The sequence below is a fragment of the Arvicola amphibius genome, chromosome 2 (assembly GCF_903992535.2).
Source record: "Arvicola amphibius chromosome 2, mArvAmp1.2, whole genome shotgun sequence".
Lineage (NCBI taxonomy): Eukaryota > Metazoa > Chordata > Mammalia > Rodentia > Cricetidae > Arvicola > Arvicola amphibius.
The window spans coordinates 188407956-188419844 of record NC_052048.2 but is presented as its reverse complement, the minus strand read 5'-3'; the positions used below and the strand labels follow the sequence as shown (position 1 = coordinate 188419844).

Genomic DNA, 11889 nt, shown 5'->3' with positions numbered 1-11889 from the left:
CAGAGGATGCATGCGCTGCTTTTATGCTCCATCCACAGCCGTCCTGTGACGTGATCCTCTGCAGAGACAAACGTGTTTCTGCCTCATGCTACCACTGAGGGCATTCTCAGTATCAGAAGAAAAGGATTTTCCTTACCTTCATAAATATAACTCATTGACTAATCATGCAAAACAGTTTATGTGTATTTTACTCACATAAATACTGCATTCCAGGTTAGTGAAGTCATGAAGTTGTAGGAATATCGGAAATGAAATACACTACAGCTAGGTAATGCTTACACTATGTGTTTGTAATTTACTCTTTCACAATCTCATTACATACATAATCATTGCATGTATATATGTATGTTTTATGTATGTGTGGATATATATGTATTACTTTAATCATATTCTTACCATTGTCTCCACTTGCCCTCCCTTCCCAATGAACCACTTTTTTTCCCCAAGTCTTCCTTCTATTTTCTTAATACATTAGTGATTCTCTCTCTCAGCCACCCCATTATTGTGATTTCAGGCTCAAACCACCACAGCAGTTTCCTACCGTTCTCTTATCTACATATATCAATTCACTAAAATATCTTCCGTTATTTTTCCTATTAAACTATTGACATTATTTATTTTTTCTTAAGTTTGCATCTGCATCTCTATCGTAAAACTGATGATGTCTTGAGATAGAGCAAAAGGGATTGTGCAATATAGTGAAACTACTATCACTACTAGAAGGGGCTTGTTCTTGTCACTAGATAAAGCCAGTGGGAGAGATATGAGAGAAAGACTTGTGTGCTTCGTTATGGGACTAAAACATACATCAATTGTGAATAATCTTGAGGTTCCAACACTCGTATGCCAGGACATATAATACTATAAAGTTATTATAATTGTCTATGATGTACATAACATATAAGAGTTTCAATCCTGGGAGGAATCTGTGGGTGGTTTATTTCCTTTCTGGAAATAAAGAGTGGATTTTGAATATTTTTTTTTCATTTACAAGGGGCAGAGTAGATGAGCATAAAGAAACATGAAGTGTTTTATTCAAGTTGAGCTCAAGGTAAATACAAGCAGTAACATTGTATTATTTGATCTTAAGATATTCCATGTGTGGGCAGAGTTCAGTGCTCAATAAGAAAACCATGGCTATCTTCATTTTCTCTTAAAATTTTAAATATGGGCTCAGAAGTAACTAGACTTATCAGTGTGGCAAAATGATGTCAGCCAACCTTATGATCTTGGTAATCTCTTGGTAATCACCCGAGCCTCCCCATGAAGACCACATAAAGGGAAAAGTGTGGTGTGCAGGTCAGAGCAGCAAAACAGACAAAGTGAAGAGAGAAATACATGAAGAGCAGACGTCCCTGACTTGGAGCGAATGTGCTGGTTTAGAACTGTGGCTTCTGAATGCTCTCCATTCTTTATGAAGTCTGCTGTGGTTACCCTGGCTCCAGCTCATTTCTCTCACTTCCTTCCAACCCAGAACATCACCCGCTTCTTAAGCCGGCTCCACGGTAGGTTTGTGAACTGAGGGGAATGCATATTTCAGTGCTGTGGACTGACTGCTGGCACAGAGGTACAGGGCAGAGTCTCCTGCCTCCGAACTTTTGATTTCCAGGCTGCATTTTGAATCTGAGAGAAACACAACCGAGAATCGCTCCTTGACCATGTCTATTTGATCAAGAGGCTGTTTATTCTGAAAGTAAATCAGGAACGTTAACTCTTTGGCCTGCTTCTGTTGGTACCAGTAAACAGCATTGTGTCCCTTTTCAGGGCTACACTTCATAGTTGCTTTCTGCCCTTTCATTTTGATCAGATGTGTTGGAGTCTGAGAAACCGCCGCATCACCAAAGCCTAGAAGAAAATAAAACAGAAAATATGAACACTGGCCAAGACCTACTCTGAGAAGGAAAATTATTTGAATCTATTGCTGGTGAAATGTAAACAAGAGTTTATCCTTTGAGCTTAGGTCTCACCTGCCTGAAGGAGGCCAAGTGCTACACAGCAGATGAGCCACGCACCCATCGCTGGAGCCGCAAAGTAAGTGGTGTCTGCACGCTTCATCACTAACCTTTCTGTGACGTCATTCTTTGGTAGGCCCAGTCATTATGTTACTGTTTTATGTTACCGCCAAAGCAGTTCATGTTCTCAGAAGAGCATTTCTGTAATCAGGAAATATAATTTGTTAAAGTTTCATTCATTTAAAAAAAAATTTTACATCCACTTTATTGTCATAATAGCACATCTGCATTTTAAGAAGTTATAAAATAAACAATATCAAATTTAAAATATCATGTTACTGTTAAATAATACTTAAACCCTTAACCTATTAATGATATGCTTTATAATACGATGGTATTTTAGTGTTCTCTCTCTCTCAAGGATTTTGTATCAGGATATTACAAAACTTACACTATAGTCTATAACTTGCTTGCACTTGAATTCCTCCCATATCTTGCTTGCTTGGATCCCAGGCGCTAGCTACCACAGTACCTTCAGCACCTTTCTCCTCTTCTCTCTTGCACTCGCTCTTTTCTACTGAACTACCGACTTTATGTTTCTGAAATCATCCTCTTCAACTTTACGATAAAACTCATGATGTCTTGGGAGAGAGAAAGAGATTGTGAAATCTCGGCTTGGCACTGCTTTACTGGTCATCCTAGGACGGTGGGAATCATTATAGGGAGATAAAAGGTTTAGAAGAAATGCTTTGAACTTCTACATTAAGACTACAGTCAACAGTGAGTCTCAAGAGTCCTCTCATATTCTGCAGATACAATAAATATATACTTCATTTCTCAATAATCACATAACTGGATGTAGATTTTTTTTTCTTTTGAGATCTTTACACCCAGGCTATGAAAGAGCCAGGTTGATCTTTATCAGTAATAATGTAATGTTGAAAGTGACTTCAGATCTTCGGTGACCCCTTATTTTCACATGAGTACCACACGAAACGAGATAGAGAGCAAACACAAACAGAAATTGACAAAGCTGAGAAAAGAGGAGAAGAGCACCATGTGTAGATCATTCTTTCCAGTTCTGGCCCCATGGTCTTTCAGAACAGCCAGGTTGTCACTTCTCTGCCAGACACCCAGCCCCTTGTGAATCCTGCTGTGACTGACACTGGCTCCAGTTAATTTCTGCTGCTTCCTTCTCACCCAGAGCAGCACCTGCTTCCTGAGTTGGCTCTATGGAGGGTTTTGCGCGCTGAGGGGAAGGCACATTGCAGTGCTGTGGACAGACTGCTGGCACAGAGGTAGAGTGCTGAGTCTCCTGCCTCAGAGGACTGGATTTCCAGGCTGCAGAGTGAGTTTACAGGACACTCAGCTACGAATCGCTCCTTGACCAAGTCTATTCTTTCACGAACTTCTTGACATTGAAAATAAATTAAAAACTTCAACTCTTTGTTCTGCTTCTGTTGGTACCAATAAACATAAGTATGTCCATTTTCAGGGATACAGCTCATCTTTGCTTTCTGTCTTTTCCCTCTGAATAGATGTTTTGGAGTCTGGATAACTTGTCCATCCAAAGATCCTAAAAGATGAGAAAATAGAAGGTTTTCTGAAACAGCTCAAGAGGCCCAAAAGGCGTCTTGACAAGGAGCAAGTATTTGAGCTACTGTCAGCAATCCTAAAACCAGGACCCACCTGCTCCCAGGAGACAAAGGGCTACACAACAGAGAAACCTCATGTCCATGGTCACACTGAAGAGCAAGAGGAGGCGTCAGACCTTGTCAGCAACCTTCCTGTGACATCATCCCTCTTCAGCTTCACAGTCATCATGTTACAGACACATGTTGATGACACATTTCACAGTATAGAAGGAAAATTCTAAGAGTGAATACATTTATTTTTTACTAATATGAACAACACAAACATAATTTAGAAAGCTAAAAATAAGTCACAGCACAAAGCATCTATGACTACTAGACATTGACCAGATTGTCCATATACTGGTGATAATCTCTGACATTCTTTGTCTCAGTCCCTCTTTCCATAGGATGTGTGTGTGTATATATATATATATATATATACATATATATATGTATATGTGTATATATATGTGTGTAAGCATGCTTATTTTCATGTGTACATATATGTACTGAGACACATTATTTGCTAAATGATTTTACTTGCTCTCATAACATCCTTTTAGCTAATTATTATTCTTACCTGTCAGTGTATATTAATTTTATATATCCTTTAGTTTATGTTCAGTGTTTCTCAATAAGCTCCTAAGTATCCTTTTCCATGAACTTGTGCATTGGTTTCTTTAAAACAGATCGACATTGTCTCTGGCTATTTATCACTTAATTAACTTTGTGTAACTGATCTCTATTATCACTTCTGTTTTATAATTTTTTTACCAACCACTACTTTGAAAACACTTATTTATTTTGTTATTTTCTTCTGTCTTTCAGGTTGTTCATTTACCAGTGTTTGTTTTTAGTTAGTCTCACTTTTTCTTGCTCCAGTTTCCAGTAATTGTTTGTTTTAAGTTGTACAATCTTTTTGTGACTTTTCTGTCTTGATTTTCTTCTCCCCCTCTTTCTATCTTCTTCCTAGGTGAATAGGTCAACACCCTGACGTATGCATTTCCATGCTTACTCATTCAGTTGACGCTTCCTCCACCTTCTAAATTGATATTGAATATATTTATTAAAGTTTGTTCATGCACTAACAGTGTAAACATGTAGTTAATTTGAGTTAAGAAATAGTTACCATATATTTTTTTTTTTTTTGGTTTTTTGAAATGGTTTCTCTGTGGCTTTGGAGCCTGTCCTGGAACTAGCTCTTGTAGACCAGGCTGGTCTCGAACTCACAGAGATCCGCCTGCCTCTGCCTCCCGAGTGCTGGGATTAAAGGCATGAGCCACCGCCGCCCGGCGTTACCATGATTTTTGAAAGCTCTTGTTTCTTTTCCTGCACCCATACTCTCTGTTGTCTAATAACGCTGAAGTTTTTTTTCCAGTTTATTTATTTTTTATTAAGAATTGCCATCTCCTCCCCTCCTCCTCCTCTTTCCCTCCCCTCCCCTCCACCCACACCCCCACTCCCTCCCTCTTGAGGCCAAACAACCATCAGGGTTCTCTACACTATGTTGAGTCCAAGGTCCTCCCAACTCCCCCCAGGTCCAGGAAGGTGAGCAACCAAACTGACAAGGCTCACACAGAGCCCGTCCATGTCGTAGAGACCAAGCCCATCGCCATTGTCCTTGGCTTCTCGGTCAGCCTCCACCATCAGCCACGCTCAGAGAGTCCGATTTGGTCGCATGTTCCATCAGTCCCATTCCAAGTGGACTTGGTGGTCTCCTGTTAGTTCTGTCCTGCCGTCTCAGTGGGTGAACGCATCCCTCATGGTTCTGACTTTCTTTCTCATGATCTCTCTCCTTCCGCTCCTCATCAGAACTTTGGGAGCTCAGTCCTGTGCTCCAATGTGGGGCTCTGTCTCTGTTTCCATCCATCGCCAGGTGAAGGTTAAGGCTCACAGTGAGCCCGTCCATGCTGTAGAGTTCACATTCATTGCCGTTGTCCTTGCATATCACCATAGAACCTTCACCTGGCATTGGATGGAGAAAATGACAGAGCTCCACATAGGAGCACCGGATTGAGCTCCCAAGGTCCCGATGAGGAGCAAAAGGAGGGAGATCATGAGCAAGGAAGTCAGGACCGTGAGGAGTGCATTTACCCATTGAGACGGTGGGACAGATCTAACGGGAGACCACCAAGTCCAGTTGGAATGGAACTGATGGAACAGGGGACCAAACCGGGCTCTCTGAATGTGGCTGACGGTGGAGGAGGACTGAGAAACCAAGGATAACGCTGAAGTTTTTGTGCTTAGAATTTCCCTTTCTCAATTTTGGTTGTATGAGGTTGTATCACATGTAGCTCAGACTGGCCTCAAGCTCAAACTCAGTATGAAGCAAAGAATGAATGACCTTGGTTCTCTTGACTCTTGACTTCATCTTCCAAGTACTAGGAAAGCAGGCATGCGCTACTATGCCTAGCTGTGTGGATGACTCTTTATTTCTCTTTTACACATTCTAAAGAGAAAGGAGAAGTGGATGGAGGAAGGAATGGGGCAGGCCTCCCATTTGTATCAGTTAGCCATGGTATACCAAGTTACAGTAAGACTTAGCAGCTTCTCTTCTATTAAGGCTGGAAGAGGTACCCCAGAAGGGTAAAAGCAGGCAATAGAGTTAGAGAAAACCCATGCATTCAATCTGGAACTTTTTGATCATTTTTTCCTGAGGTCATGTAAAAGTTTTTTAATATTCTTTGATTTAATTTTCCAAAAGTATTGCTGATTTAAATATGTTCAACTTTGAAATATCTGAAATACATATACCCGAGTCCCATAAAGTGATTAGTTAGGGAAGATGTCATGTGTCTAATCACATCCTCTTCCCATGCCTTTCAGCAAGCCCATCCCATCAAGTTCTATGTCCAGTCAGCCTATGGATGGTGATTCATGTTCATCCATTGAGCTTTACAATGTGTGAGCATGAGTATGTGTGTGTATGTGTGCATGTGCATGTGTGTGCACATATGTGTGTATGATCTATAGCCTGTGTCTTTCTGAAGATAGCTTAAAGAAACTTCAACTAACATACAACATACAACACTTCATACACTTCCACCTGCTTTAAGGACATACTTTTGGTGAATTCTGGAACCTTTCCACTTCTTCCCACTTTCCTAGAAATATCAAATATTAGTCCTTCTTCTGCATTTGTATTTTACAATATGATAGCTCGCAGGTTTTGTATTGCTTTAATTATCTGAAATTACCAGAAAGCTACAATTTGTCTTTCCAATGATTTTTTCTCCCCTGTTTATATTTATTTTTCATGGAACTTCTAGACCCCTAGCTTGATTCTTTATACACTGACTTCTGTAAAATCTAAATTATATTCCAGTTATACTGTATCTTCATTCCACATTGAGATACCAAATAGTCTACTAATATTTTCACCCAGTGTCCCACGAACCATTGAGAATCATATATCTGAAGTGAGAATTACTATTGTTGACAAGATCCTGTTTCATTTTAAACATTTGTCTTTGCACAGAACCAATGACACAGACAGAAAATCTAAAATGATTGTGTTGATGGCCTGTCTCTTTTGAGCAAAACGTTCAGGGAAACCACACTCATATTCACAGAACCAGAAACTCAATTAAAAAATATATCCATATTCAGTTTACGCTCTTACACTTATCCTATTGGGCATAACACATCAGCTTCTTTGACACTTGCTCCTCACATATTGCTTTCTTTAATAGAATTTTGTGGAAATTATTCCTCTTGACCATCATATTCTGTTAAAGACCAGGTTAATCTGGCAAAATTTTATATTTTTTCCTTCTTTGTCAAAAATCATGTGTTTGTAGGTGTGTGAGTAGATATCTGGATCTTCCATTTGATTCCATCGGTCCTCCTGTCCGTTTTTATGTCAATACCAGACTGTTTTCAGTAGAGTTTGTAGTCGGGCATTGTGATGCTTCCAGAAGTCCCTTTATTGTACAGGATTGTATTGACTATTCTGGATTTTTTGCTTTTTTATATGGAGTTGAATATTGTTCTTTTGGGGTCTGTGAAGTATTTTGTTGAGATTTTAATGGGCATTGTATTGAATCTGTATATTGCTTTTGATAAAATTGCCATTTTTATTATGTTAATTCTACCTACACAAGAGCATGGGAGATCTTTCCATTTTCTGGTGTCTTCTTCACTTTATTTCTTCAAAAATTTAAAGTTCTTGTAATACGGGTCTTCCACTTGTTTGGTTAGAGTTACTCCAAGATATTTTGTGTTATTTGTGGCTACTGTGAACAGTGATGTTTCTCTGATTTCTTTCTCAGCCCATTTATCATCTGTGTACAGGAGGACTACTAATATTTTTGAGTTAATCTTGTATCCTGTTACATTACTTAAGGTGTTTATGATTTGTAGAAGTTCCTTGGTAGACATTTGGGGGTCACTTATGTAACCTAACGTATCATCAGCAAATAGTGAGAGTTTGACTTCTTCTTTTCTGATTTTTAACCCCTTGATCTCCTTTTGTTTTCTTATTGCTCTAGCTAGAATCTCAAGTGCTATATTGAGTAGTTAGGAGAGAGTGGACAACCTTGTCTTGTTCCTGATTTCAGTGGGATCACTTTGAGTTTCTCTCCATTTAGTTTGATGCTGGCTGTTGGCTTGTTGCATCTTGCCTTTATTATGTTTAGGTATGTTCTTTGTAACCCTGATCTCTCCAAGACTTTATCATGAAGGGATGTTGTATTTTGTCAAAAAAAAAAGAACCATGAGTTCATGAACCATCAATGTAGACTCAAATCCATCTCTATAGAAAGACATGCACCGATCCCATTGAATTTGAAAGCTGTTAAAATGTTGACATTCACAAGTAAATAAGAGCAAGTTATTATTTTTAAAAAGAGACAGAAAATCACAAGGCAAACAATGAAATTGCCACTTTCAATGACAAACATCTCTCTGAAACACCATCATATAGGCTCTCAGAAATAAAAAGGCAGATATCCCCACAGTACTGTGTGTAGAATCCATCACTGATACATAACAACCGTCACAACTATTCTTTCTGATAGTGAGACAAGATTGAGAAACATCTAGTCTCTCGCACTTTTTTTCTGTTTCTGGAAGCCGTGTATATTCTTTCTAAATGTAAAAATAGCAAATGGCATAAGCCAGCATTCATTATTTCCTGTCCAAAATACATCCAGAATGTCACGTGTGGCAACTATGGTTAGAGTTGGGAAGGTAATCACATACACCTCTGAGATTTGACTCCTCTCATTTCCACTAATATTACTGAAATGAAGAAACCCACACATAACAGGTATTTCAAATGCTCTGTTTTTTTCTTTTTAAGGCTGTTTTCATCCATTGCATGTGTTTGTCATAAGCGATTAATGTGGTAATGTAGTGAGACCATTTCTGGAAGCTTAGCAGCTGCAGAAGCTCCCCTCAATAGATTAGAGCTTAGCACTGGGAGATAGAGGAGGCCCAAATCCCAGCACTGCCATTTGTCAGCCAAGCATCCTTTGTAACATTGCTGACCTCTCCCTGATTTAATGTTATCTTCTGTAATATGAAATAATGAGCATCCATGTCAAAATAATATACAGAATTAGAATAGTTCTTACTCCATAACAAATAACACATTTGTGTTTGTTATTATTAATTTTAAGATCTGGTATTCTAATCAAAAAAGCATTAAGAATTTAATACCATGTCAAGAGGAATCAGACATTTATTGACATGGGATTTTACCTGCTAATTAAAATATTTCCCAGCACTGAATTTGAATTAGAATTTGAATAAGTGTAAATTTATTGTATAAAGTAGGGTCTTCTCAAGAGTCTGAGGTAAACAAAGAAATGGTAATCGCTGCTTAACAAATGCTGTTAATCTTCTGAACAAATGATGATTTGTATTTCATCCAAGGTCATCTGTCATATAAGGTGTAATGGTGTCACATAAACCTTATGGTTGGAACACAATGGTTTCACAGTTGTTGGTGACACCTGCTGGATGAGAGGGTGAAGTCGGAGACACCATGACTTTCCATTACAAGGGTAAGGTCAGGGGTAGAAAGTGTGGGAGGGGGAAAAGGAGAGAAGGAATGGGATTGAGTAACACTCACTGAAGAAGTTCTATGTCACTTGCAGTGTCTACGTCTTGGCTTTAGGCTTTCGATCACACCACAGAGGTGGGGCCTCATGCCTTATGAGGGATCTTCATTTCTGTCAGTCTGGCAAACTCCAGGGATCCCTTTTGAGAATAGCATCTAAAGGTATAAAGTGAAATTTATAATATTACAAATGAAACCAGCTCTTTTCAAGAGCAGATATCAAAAGAGTACTTAAAATTTTATGATGTATTAATGTATAGACAACTTCAAATCAAATGAATAAAATATATGCTCATTAATCTGAAAACTATCATGATTTCAAAACAGTGATGAAGGCAAATGATGTTTGTTCTGTATAGTGCAATATAAAAAACAAAATTAACTTCAAATCCATGCAATGTGTACAATATATATGCAAATGAAAATTAATGTGATTTACATTATAGTCTGTTACAGATGTAACCAAAACTGTTTTTTTTTATGTACACCATTTTTATTGTGGTGGGAAATGATGTGTTTCAGTTAAGACATCAGTGAAAATAAAGATGTATTTTTCTATTCAAACCTATGTATTCTCTAAATTTTACCTGTGTAGCCCTTAGAGGCCCAGGGATTGTGGAGCCCCCCCAAATGTGAGCCTATTTCCATGTTCACCAAATGACAGAAAGTTGGAACTTACCTCCATTCCTTCTAAGTTCCACCTAGATTAAGATCAGAGAGTCCTGCTCTCTCAAGGTTATGGTCAACAGGTGTGGCTAATAGTCAGACCTTGTATTTCAGGAATAGAGAAAGAGATATGCATCTACCTCAAAAAAAAAAAAAAAAAGGTCTTAGGATCCAACTAAGGTTCCAGTTTCGTTAAGGAGATAATTTTGGATTCCACCCAGAAAGTGGTTTGCATACAGAATCTTTTGGTCTAGGGTATAAGCGTGATTTGTTTTGTTTTAGTATCAGAATGTTCAACTACGGAAGTAGCCCTTGACCTTCAATTGGTCTGTTCCTTTCCTTATATCATGTTAATGAAGTTTTTTACCCTACCTTTTGGATTCAGGGGTATTTTAAGCAATTGCAAATTAAGCCTTAATTAAATTAGTAAACTGTTTTTAGACCATGTTAAGATCACAGCAAAACAAGCGGGAGAGTGGAAGTTGGTGCTTCTGGAACCCATGGTCTATCATCTTCTCTGTGATACAAGACTGTAGGCACAATGAACGATGCCCACAGTAATGCCAAATTCTTCGCACCACATCGGATACTTCCCTGTTTGGGCTCCCTTTATTCCTAACATGGAAGTTTGTTTTCATGAGAAAATACACTTCTTGGTGAGCACCTTGCATACCTTTTACAAGTTTCCTGACAGGGTACAAAGAACATTGGCTATCTTAAACTAGAACGGCACAGGTTGATTCCTGTAAAAAAAAAAAAAAAAAAACAGCTGATATCACAGGCTCACATAGGTTTGCTTGAAGTCACAGCCATGGTAGAAGGCATTTAGTTCATGTGTATCCATGTGTGATATAATGGGTTTTATTTTGTTAGTACCATACAAGCATTAAACATATTTTGATCATATTAACAACTCCATAATTTGAAGAATTTTATGTAATATGCTGAGGTAGAGACATCAGTTGAGAAGTATAAAACTATACTGAATTAATATAATGTCAATTCTTTGTAGAAATGATTTAATAAATACATTTCTGATGAATATTATAGAATAATTAATGAGCTTATCAAAATAAGTTTAGAAGCTTGGTTTGGTAACTGATGTTGGTAATCACAGAACTCAGGAAATTGAGAGAAGATTGAGAATTCAAGTCCGAATAAGTTGAATAATGGGATTCTGCATCAATAAAATAAAATATATTCAGGAAATTAACAAAACATGTGGGATACCTACATAGTAAAAATGGCATATCAATACTGAGGTTTTATTATTAATATCAAAGATCTCAACAAAGAAATGCTGGGGAAGTTCATGCAAACTGGAAATATTTTTCATCTCAATGCACAGTGGTTACTTGTATATAAAAAATTACCAAAATTTGTAGAAATGCAAACTTCAAAGGGTGTGTTTTGGGATATATTTATTTGTAGATAATGTTGCTTTTTAAGTGCGTGGTTGAATATTGCAGAAGACAGGAGCTGCTGAAAGTCTAAGGCAAGTTTCTATGGGAAAGGAGTGGCTTTGGGAAGAGGTTGCATATCCCTGTGAGTCTGGACCAAATCATCAGGGTCC

The 11889-nt window shown here is 38.1% G+C and overlaps 2 gene segments (V, D, J or C); both read right to left on the bottom strand.

Moving 5' to 3' along the window:
* Positions 1 to 1489: 1489 nt before the first annotated feature.
* On the bottom strand, positions 1490 to 2047 carry LOC119807376. The segment is given in 2 exon segments: positions 1490 to 1845; positions 1968 to 2047. Coding segments are annotated over 2 exon segments (405 nt in total).
* A 1101-nt stretch (positions 2048 to 3148) lies between these two features.
* On the bottom strand, positions 3149 to 3690 carry LOC121677102. The segment is given in 2 exon segments: positions 3149 to 3528; positions 3642 to 3690. Coding segments are annotated over 2 exon segments (429 nt in total).
* Positions 3691 to 11889: the final 8199 nt, after the last annotated feature.